General features: G+C 35.6%; 1 protein-coding gene across 1 annotated transcript; it reads right to left on the reverse strand.

Annotated features, from left to right (window-relative positions):
• LOC102168828 (olfactory receptor 13C4) lies at window positions 207–6,260 on the reverse strand. The gene is made up of 2 exons (XM_013966210.2): window positions 6,246–6,260; window positions 207–1,178 (listed from the first exon to the last, which is right to left on the reverse strand). The coding sequence occupies exon 2, from the start codon at window positions 1,173–1,175 to the stop codon at window positions 207–209; it is 969 nt and encodes a 322-aa protein (XP_013821664.2). The 5' UTR covers window positions 1,176–1,178; window positions 6,246–6,260.

The following is an 11,438-nucleotide window of genomic DNA, read 5'->3' on the forward strand; positions in this document are numbered from 1 at the left end:
GTAATTGTCTGTCTTTCTGAAATGTGGATCAGAACCTATTGGAATCTGAGTTTATAGCAGACTACTGAACCCAGGGATTGTAGCTAAGCTGAGCTAGTGAAGACAAAGAATGAAAATCTCCATGCATAACTTTGGTTTCCCCAAAGGAGGTCATCAATGATTGCCTACTAATGCCATGTCTTGTCTCGATACACTAAAACCACATTTCACTTTGGTCTTAATTGGTTAACAGATTTCTGACTCAGTAAATATTTCACAGCAGCTTTTACATCCTTGTTTCTCAAGCTATAGATTATAGGATTTAGCATTGGGGTCACCACCCCATAAAACATGGAAACAAGCCCTTCTCTAGCTTGCAAATTGTCTTGTCCAAGGAGGTCTTGAGACTTGGGTTTGGCATACATGAAGAAAATGGTACCATAAAATATGATCACCACAGTCAGATGTGCTGAGCAGGTAGAAAAGGCCTTGTGTCTCCCTGTGGCTGAGTTCATTCTCAAGATGGTAGAGAGGATAAGCATATACGAGAAAAAAATGACCAGAAGGGGTAGAATCAAGAAAGCCATATTTGACACTGCTAAAGTAACAATATTGAGGGATATATCAGCACAAGCTAGCTTGAGAACAGCCAGTATTTCACATAAGAAATGATTGATAATATTATTCTCACAGAAAGGCAATCGCATGGCAAGTGATGTTTGCACAATTGAGTTGATCCCACCAGAGAGCCATGACACAGAAGCCATCAGGATATACACCACCTTGCTCATGATGACAGGGTATCTCAGAGGGTTACAGATGGCCACATAGCGGTCAAAAGCCATCATGCCAAGGAGGAAACACTCTGTTGACCCCATTGCAAATCCTAAGAACATCTGCATTGCACATCCAGAGAAGGAAATGTTCCTTTTTTTTGAGATTAAGCTCACCAAAGTTGAGGGAACAGAGGAGGATGTATAGCAGATATCCAAGAAAGAGAGGTTTCCCAGAAAGAAGTACATGGGGGTGTGAAGATGGGAATCAAATATGCTTGCTATGATCAGAACACTGTTGCCAATTAGAATCACTAGATACATAACTAGAATTACAGCAAAGAAAATAATCTCAAGTTTTGGGTAACCAGAGAGTCCCAGAAGGATGAATTCATTCACAAATGTCCTATTTATTCTATCCATGTCCTAGCTTTCAGGATGTCAGAAAAGTACCAACATAAAATATTTTCACTGCCAAGTAACACATATAACAAATTTCTTGAATAGACATTATTCTAGGTTGAAACAGTGTGTTTTCTTCAAAACTCTGTCATTCAGTTATCTTCAAGAATGTCTTTGCCAAAAACACAGTGATACTGAGAAACTGAGAATTTCAATGCCCTGTGTCTAATGTTTGAAGTGGCTTCCTTGGCAGCTCAGCTGGTAAAGAATCCACCTGCAACGCAGGAAACCTGGGTTTCATCCTTGGGTTGTAAAGATCCCCTGGAGGAAGGCATGGCAACACACTCTAGTATCTACCTAGGATCAGAAGCAAATTCAGAAGCAACCTTCCCCACTGTTGAAGACACTATAAATTGAGTTTTATAAAAGTCCTAGAATATTTCAGATGATAAATCTGACTTCATTAAATCAGTCTCAGTGAGAGAGTGGTGGGGAAGGCAAAAGACCAAAAAGACTGGAATTTTGATCCAGTATTTAATAAAAGTGTTGAAAATCTTAGAGCAAGTGTGATTTTACGCATACTTGTTTGTCTGCCTGACTCCTTAGTTCTCGATTCAGTCTGCTAAATTGTGTATTTCTACAGGGCAGACATTTGATTGTAGTAAACTGAATCACATACACGGTAATTTAACATTTGTTCAAACATCAAGTTTGTTGTTGATCTGGTAGTCTCAGTCTGCTCTTACTATTTTGTTACTTCCCATTACAAGACTAGTGTGTAAACTAGTTCTGCAAGAATACAGTGGAGATCTCTGAAGAAAAATAGTCTCTTCATTTGCTTCATTCAGTGACATCAAAATTATTCTTGATAATTTATGTATTTAAGTGAACCTGAGAAAACACTAATAATGCTTAAATATCTAACGGTATACATGTGTGTAGCACTTTATTAAAAAAATCAATCTTCTCATTATCTCTATTTTCTTTCAAATGTGAAAGACAGAATGTGGCAAAAGTAATCCAGCCTATAAGTAAAGAGTGGAGCTTGAAGCACAGATATTTACCCATGAAGTATAGAATTCTGTGGGCTACAACACCAAAAGTTATGATATCAAGTTTTCCCACCAAGTACTACCCAGAATTTTGGGCCTTGATGTATTAATGAAGAATTAATTATTTCAGCCTTTGCTAAATTCTTAATATGTATATAAACTTCTTGGATATTTTGTTAAAATGTAGATTTTCTTTTGCCGAGGCTGATGCAGGGCCTGTGACTCTGCATTTCTAATACACTCCCAAAGTGTGCTGAATAATTAATCACAGCTGTATTTGGTCCTAATAATTAATTGGAGGCTGCACTGCCTCATGCTGTTCATATTTTAAATCAATATTGAATAAGAATTTTAATTATGGAATGAAAGGGTATATTTTTATTTTATTCAAGACTTACCCTTACACTGATAAATTATTTGCACCTCCTAGGAGAACCTGTTAATTTCTTCTTAGTATTTATGTCAGCATTCTGAACTAAGGTCAGGTTCAACAACCAATGTCAGATTCCACAGATCTGAAAGACTAAATATTTGTCGTGCAACAGTGGTAATTATTCCCCATTCCCAAAGCAATTTAAAGTTGGAATGAGAGATCTGTTGAATGGAGAAACTTCTGGTGCATTAGGGACATTGTCCCACAGACACAGTTAAGAACGATGTCAAGAATATAATGTGGCTGAACTAAAGCTCAAAAATGAAATAATAGTCTCCCACCTGTGAAACTTTTTGAAATAGAGGCAAATGTTCACCAAACTAACTTCATGAAATGTGAGAGCTTTTTAGTTTAAAATTTATTTACAAAGCAAAGTTAATTTAAATTAAATCCCTAGTTGAAACAACCAAAATGATAGACTTGAAAATGATCTAGATATTAGGAATGAAATAAAAAAGACATTTTCTGTGAATTAATTGCATTGTCACTTTTTTTTTACTTACTTTCATTTTTTAGATAAGTTAACTGCATCCAGGATATCAATACCAACCTATTTTGAAATTAAAAGAAATATACATAAGGAATAAAATAGACAAAGTTATAGGATAAAAGTGAATTCATATATTCAAGGCCAGAAAGAAATTTTAAAAGTCCAGTATGGATAGTTTGGGTCATGACTTCAGACAGATAGCACATTTTTGAATGAGTGACTCAGAAAGTCTATTAAGCTACATTGTATATAATAGATCAGAACTTTTTCATGAGCATACACCTTATATTGCTTTCTATGATTTTATATGTGCTTTTCTCTGTCCATTTCTTTTTATACTTTTGTCTATTTCTTTAAGTTAATCACGTTCCTCTGTATTTTAATTTCGACCCCTCCGCACATTAATTTCCTCAATCCTTAAAAAGTCACCTATCTTCTCCTATAATAATTGATTCTACTAATATTTCCTTCCCAACTCAAAACTATGTTTTTGATTTGTCCCAAAATATGCACATGCTCTTGTAAAATATGTACATGCTCTTGTAAAATATGTATTTAAATTTGTACGTAAACTTCATTGTGCTAGAAGTCACAACACTGCTTAGTTTTCCAACAATTTCAGGGATCTATTTATATTTCTATATGGACACCTCAGAGAAGGCAATGGCACCTCACTCCAGTACTCTTGCCTGGAAAATCCCATGGACAGAGGAGCCTGGTAGGCTGTGGTCCATGAGGTCGCTAGGAGTTGGACACGACTGAGCAACTTCACTTTCACTTTTCACTTTCATGCACTGGAGAAGGAAATGGCAACCCTCTCCAGTGTTCTTGTCTGAAGAATCCCAGGGACAGAGGAGCCTGGTGGGCTGCCATCTATGGGGTTGCACAGAGTTGGACACAACTGAAGTGACTTAGCAGCAGCAGCAGCAGGATGTCCTGAATGTCCAATAAATATTGGTGATTTTGTATTGCTAATGCTCTATAATGCTCTTTCACTTTTGGTAGATAAGCCGTCCTGCTAAGTCTTTATTTTATCTTGAGGTATCTTTAAAAACAATAATATATGCAATTCTTTGCTTGAGAAATATAGCAAATCAGATGGAGCATAAGCAACAGATTTGGTTAGACTGTCACTTCCTTACATAACTAAATAACAGGTATGGGGAAAGACATCTGTATTTCCTTTATAGTTCGTTCCTTGTGTCTAAAATGTAGATTATAAAAACCTCTTCAGTATGCTCTAAAATGACATATAATAATTGTCATATGTCCATATGAAAGGAAAACATCAAGTAGTTCATCAGATACTAAAATATATGTGAGAAGGGATAGACTTAGGACTTTGAGAGAAAGCAACAAAATTAATGATCAAGGGATCAACCCAAGAGGAAGATATAACAATTGTAAATATCTATGCAGCCAACATAGGAGCAGTTCAATACATAAGACAAACACTAAAAGACATAAAAGGAGAAACTGAAAGTAACACAATAATAATAGGAGACCTTAACACCCCACTCAAACCAATGGACAGATCATAAAAACAGAAAATTAATAAGGAAACACAAGTCCTAAATGATACAGTAGAGGAAATGGATCTCATTAATATCTTCAGGACATTCTATCCAAATGCAGAAGAATAAACCTTTTTCTCAAGTGTGCATGGAACATTCTCCAGGATACAGCACATCTTGGGTCACAAATCAAACCTTAATAAATTTAAGAAAACTGAAATCATATCAAGCATCTTCTCTGACCACAATGCTATGAGTCTAGATATCAATTACAAGGAAAAAAACAACAATAAGAAACATAAACACATGGAGATTAAGCAATATGTTTCCAAATAACCAACAGGTCACTGAAGAAATCAAAAGGGAAATAAAAAAATTTCTAGAAACAAATGACAATGAAAACACAACAACTCAAAACATATGGGATGCAGTGAAAGCAGTCCCAAGAGGAAGTTTATAGACAATCCAATCCTACCTCAAGAAGCAAGAAAAACATCGAATAGGCAGCCTAACGTTACACCTGAAAGAACTGGAAAAAGAACAAACCCCCTGATATTAGTACAAAGAAAGAAACCATAAAGATCCAAGCAGAAATAAATGAAAAAGAAATGAAAGAAACAATAGCCAAGATTAGTAAAACTAAAACCTGGTCCTTTGAGAAGATAAACAAAATTGACAAATACTTAGTCAGACTCATTAAGAAAAAAAAAAGAGAGAAGAATCAAATCAACAAAATTAGAAATGAAAAAGGAGAGATTGCAACAGACAATGCAGAAATACACAGGATTATAAGAGACTGTTGTGAGCAACTATATGGCAATAAAATGGATAACCTGGAAGAAATGGACAGATTCTTAGAAAAGTTCAATCTTCCAAGACTGAACCAAAAAGAAACAGAAATTATGAACAACTCAATTACAAGCACTGAAATTGAAGCAGTGATCAAAAATCTCCCCTAAAACAAAACCACAGAACCAGACGGCTTCACAGGAGAATTCTATTCAGAGAAGAGCTAATGGCTATCCTTCTAAACCTCTTCAAAAAAATTGCAGAGGCAGGAACACTTCCAAATTCATTCTAGAAGGCCAACATCACCCTGATACCAAACCCAAAAAAGACAACACAAAAAAGAAAACTACAGGCCAATAGCTAACAGAAGTGATGGAATTCCAGCTGAGCTATTTCAAATCCTAAAAGATGATGCTGTAAAAGTGCTTCACTCAATATGCCAGCAAATTTGGAAAACAGCAGCAGCCACAGCAATGGAAAAGGTCAGTTTTCATTCCAATCTCAAAGAAATGCAATGCCAAAAAATGTTCAAACTACCACAGAAATGAATTCATCACACAATAGCAAAGTAATACTCAAAATTCTTCAAGCCAAGCTTCAACAGTACGTGAACCAACAACTTTCAGATGTTCAAGTTGGATTTAGAAAAGGCAGAGGAACCAGAAATCAAATTGCCAACATCCTTTGGATCATTGAAAAAGCAAGAGAATTCCAGAAAAAAATCTGCTTCTGCTTTATTGACTACATCAAAGCCTTTGACTGTGGCATCACAACAAACTGCGGAAAATTCTTCAAGAGATGGGAATACCAGACCACCTCACCTGCCTGCTGAGAAATCTGTATGCCCATCAAGAAGCAACAGTGAGATCCGGACATGGAATAACAGACTGGTTCCAAATTGGGAAAGGAGTACATCAAGGCTTTATATTCCCACCTTGCTTATTTAATTTATATGTAGAGCATATGGTGCTAAATGCTGGGTTTAATAAAGCACAAGCTGGAATCAAGATTGCTGGGAGAAATATCAATAACCTCAGATATGCAGATGATACCACCTTTATGGCAGAAAGCGAAGAACTAAAGAGACTCTTGATGAAAGTGAAAGAGAAGAGTGAAAAAGTTGGCTTAATACTCAACAGCCATAATACTAAGATCATGGCATTCGGTCCCATATCTTCATGGCAAATAGATGGGGAAACAATGGAAACACTGACAGACTTTATTTTGGGGGGCTCCAAAATCAATGAAGATGATGACTGCAGCCACGAAATTAAAAGATGCTTGCTCCTTGGAAGAAAAGCTATGACCAACCTAGACAGCATATTAAAAAGCAAAGACATTACTTTGCCAACAAAGGTCCACATAGTCAAAGCTATGGTTTTTCCAGTAGTCATGTATGGATGTGAGATTTGGACTATAAAGAAAGCTGAGTGCCAAAGAATTAATGCTTTTGAACTGTGGTATTGGAGAAGACTCTTGAGAGTCCCTTGGACTGCAAGGAGATCCAACAAGTCAATCCTAAAAGGAATAAGTTATTGCAAGGAATGGTACTGAACCTGAAATTCTAATACTTTGGCCACCTGATGCAAAGAACTGACTCATTGGAAAAGACCCTGATGCTGGGAAATACAGAGGATGAGATAGTTGAATGGCATCACCGACTCGATGGATATGTGTTTGAGCAAGCTTTAGGAGTTGGTGATGGACAGCGATGCCTGGCATGCTACAGTCCATGGGGCTGCAAAGAGTCGGAGATGACTGAGAGACTGAACTGTAATGAACTGATCTTGTAGATACATTTAATCCTCATAAAAACCCGAAGACATACATGATTTTATACAACACAAAACGTAGAATCCCAAAAAGTTATACAAATTGCCCTCAGCCACACAGCCAGGAAGTGTCACTGGGTGGGTACTAGAGCACAATTAAACAGACTCCAAAATCCACACACTTTTCATCACCCTATTATATAGATCAAGTTTTTGACTGTTGAAAGAACTTCCTACCCATCCCTGTAGAAGATGGACAAAGAATAATTTCCAACTCTATATGACCTCTAAGTATGTATTACACAGTAATTCCAAAGGACAATAGACCTTGGAAGACATCACTTTTTTTCTACTTGTTTTTCATAGCCTGGTGATCTCCCTCTGGAATCAAAAACACAGTTTGATATTTACACCTGAGCAGGAACTACATCTCAGAGGACATCATTAAAAGTTAGCTGACCTTTCTGACATCAAGGTACAAACAGGTTACACAGGGATGGGGTCCCATGTGCTTGCAACAGTCCAAAGTCAAGCTTGTTAAAGTAAACTTGTAACTTTTTAACAACAATACTCTTCCCCTCTTCATGTTTTCTGGAGGGAATCTGGGGCCATTTCTAAGAGATTCATTTCTTCTCCTTGATCACAACTAAACAGTAAAGAAAATAATAGATGAGATCATCATGTGGAAAACTTTAAAAGTGAAATCAATTTATTCTGTGAGGAGAAAGCAGTCCTCTATATACTGCCATCACCAAGTTATACATAAAACTTAATTTGGCAGGATAAAGAAGAAATTCTAATAAAAAACACTGAGTAGAGAGAGAGTCAGAGATGATAAACTGGTAGGAAAAGGAATATCATATCACATGCATTTTGTTTAGTCACATAGAATTAAAGAGATCTGTTACAGTCCTCACTCATCCATACTGCTTTAGACTCAGCTTGTTTTACTCAAGTATGTTCCTTACCTAGCCATGAAGATGTTTGAGTTTGTGACTCCTGGAAGACATAAAATCATGCAGATAGTACATTTTCATCCTGGGAACTTAAGAATCCATATAAATGAAGTGATTTTTTAAAAAAATCATTAGATTTCTTGAAAATAGAATAATCTACCTTTTGAAGCGGAGAGTTCTTTTATCTATAGTGTTCAATAAGTCCAGGACAATAATGGATTGAGTCACAATAAAGGAGAATCCTGAAACACCTACAGTAGGATTCAATAAATATTGGGATTTTTTTTCCCTCACTCTGAATTTACAAAATCTACAATGATAGTTTTAAAAGGCACAAGTTAAGTTCTTAGATCAGGAGCGGTAAGGGGAAAAATGGCAAATAAACAAACAATGGTAAGTAAATAATAAGACAATAAATAACAATTTAAATAATAAAGGTGTACATACTAATCAGCATTCTCTTTCTGGGAATTCAGATAAGCAAACTACCTAGATGTTTGAGCCTCTGTTACGGAAACTGGAATATGTAGATGTCCAAGGTTTCTAATAGTAGCTACAGGGTAGATAGCTTCTAACAGTAGATAACATGAGCTGATCTGTTGAGAAAACTTTTATATTGAAAATAACACAGATGTGAACGAGGACATTAGGGTTAAACAAGCCAGTATCTTTGATTGGAAATTTTTCATGGTTGTGCTAATTTGCAAGTAATTTTTCAAATTTGAAAGTCTCAAATACATTGCATCATTTTTTTATTTGTTTTTAATTTAAATTTATTTATTTTAATTGGAGGCTAATTACTTTACAATACTGTATTGGTTTTGCCGTGCATTAAACATTACCTAGAAATCATCACAACTAACAGTTTATCAACACTGTCCCTTTGGTATCTGGTAGCATTCAACATATGCATCTGCAGTGAGAAGAGACCTGGGCCACGCTGACCTATTAGACACCGTGTATTCATTCCTTCCATAGCCTCCACTTTACCCCCTCCCCCGCCACCCGGACTTCAGGAGAAACAGAAAGTTCTATCTCAGCCCTGTTTAAAATGAACAATCCAAATGTAAGATGGAAGTGACAGCTCTGACCCTTGAAAATATGAGCACTGCTTCTTCCAAATAGCTTTCAGTTTTTTTCATAGGGACCTGTGCTGAATGTGAAAGCAGAGAACATGCAGTCAGATTGCAGCAGTGTCTTCTCTCATCTGGAGATAAATTTCACTCTCTACAACACAGTCCTCATAAAATATCAAGTAGTGGTTATTTCACAGTTTAGTTTGAATGTCAAACTGGACCCTGACAAGTGATGATATTCAAGAATATATCTGACAAGTAAGGGGTAGATAACAGTGAATCAGAATAGAAACACAGCTAGAATAACGTATTATATTAGACGGTTTGCAGAGTAATGATTTTATTTATATCACATTTTAAGAAGATCCACAGTGTCATTGTCTGCGGGATATTCTGATGGAAGGCAAGAGTGAAAGCTGAGAGACCAATAAGGAAGTTCCTGCAGAAATGCCACTTCACTCAGGAGCTCATGACTTATCAGAGCCATGCATTACCCATTTTTGTTTCCCCCACAACTTATAGGCCTGGCAGTGTAACTGCTAAAGTATATTGATTTAAACACACTTATCAAGAAAAATGAGCCTCCTCTGATTTTTATGGAATTATCTTAAATGATCTGTCAAGGCTTTATGTAATCAAATTCAGTAAGTTATACAATTTTGTCTCATACAAGGAACCCGTATTATCCCCAATTCATCAAGGAATAGATTCTATTTTTTGGCAGCAAATGATTCATTTTGATACTTTTTTTCTACTGATTTTTATAGTATCTTATTGAAGCAGGATTATTATATGTCTTTTATTTATCCAAGCGAACCAAAAATGATCATTTATAGTTAGTGCTAACAGCACTAACTATACTCAAACTAACTGACCAGTAATCAAATATAATAACATTAACTGCCTTTTATGGAGTGCCTATTAAATACCAAGAAACATAAGTACTATATCATATACCAACACTACAAGGTAGATATAATACTCAATTGCAACTTAAATATTTTCCCCAAGATCGCCAACCGCAAGTCAGAAAATTGGAATTCAGAGTATCCAATTCTAAAGCCATCTCTTTTTATAACTGCAAGGTAAGGTGTGTATCTTAAATAATCAATGTAATTAGATTAGTAAGCACCATTATTGATAACTACTATGCATTCATAACTACATTAAATTCTTCATATATATTGCCTCATTAATTCTCAGAACAATATTAGGTATTTTTAAGTTCCTCATTTTACAGACATGGAAACCAAGGCTTAGAGAGTTTCAGTGACCTCACTGAGGTCATAGAGGTAGTGCTTGACAAAATTGGGCTGTCTAACTTTGGAATCTAATGTTCTCAACCCTCTCACTCTTCTGCCTCCAAAATGACAGAAAAGACTTTGTTCCTGTAGAATTAGCAAAATCAATACCAGAAATATATTGCTGAGCCAAAGTCCTTTTGTATCAGAGAGAATCTCACAATCCTAAAATATTCTCTTTGGCAATGTATGTTCTAAAATATTTTAACAAAACACATGCGGAATGGTTGAAGGAACAAAAGTGCAGCCTGGTATAAGAAAGAATCAGAAACAGCAATCTGGAAGAACCTGAAAAGCTGTCATGAAAAAACGAGCATATATACTTGTTGTTACACAAGGAAAAATGAGGGCTGCATATATGTAAAGTTAAATGTAAAGAGCTTTCTAATAATAAGTCTCCCAAAATAACCTGAGTGGCCTCATACAGTGCTCTAAACATCACTGGGTTGGGAACAGAAGTAAAATGAACATCAACCCAACTTTAGAGAAAACAACATAGTTTTCACACAGATGAAACAAAACTAAATAAAACCATAGGTGAAATTTCATTCATATTTTTCAGGGATAAAATGAAAATCTTAATGAAAATTTAAACTGCATGTCAAAAATAAGAAGGAAAACTACAAATTGGAAAGGTATTTACAGAGACAAAAGTGTTAATTAAGAGTTCACACAATTTAAGAGGAAAACTCAAAATTCCAAGAGACAAGAATAATAAAAAGGTAAATATAAGTAATAAATAAACATAGAGGTAATATTCAAATTACTGAGCAATCATAGGAATAAAAAGTAAAACAAAGTAATGTTTTATATAAACAGAAAAGAATAGATACCATTTCTGGTTCTAGAAAATATGCAAAAAATAGTCTGTGCAAATACTGCAGTAGCACAGTAAAATGTT

The sequence above is a fragment of the Capra hircus genome, chromosome 8 (genome assembly GCF_001704415.2).
Source record: "Capra hircus breed San Clemente chromosome 8, ASM170441v1, whole genome shotgun sequence".
Taxonomy (NCBI): Eukaryota; Metazoa; Chordata; class Mammalia; order Artiodactyla; family Bovidae; genus Capra; species Capra hircus.

Bases quoted from the DNA above. Each gene is read 5' to 3' on its own strand.
- LOC102168828 (XM_013966210.2), bottom strand. From the start codon at position 1,175: ATGGATAGAATAAATAGGACATTTGTGAATGAATTCATCCTTCTGGGA.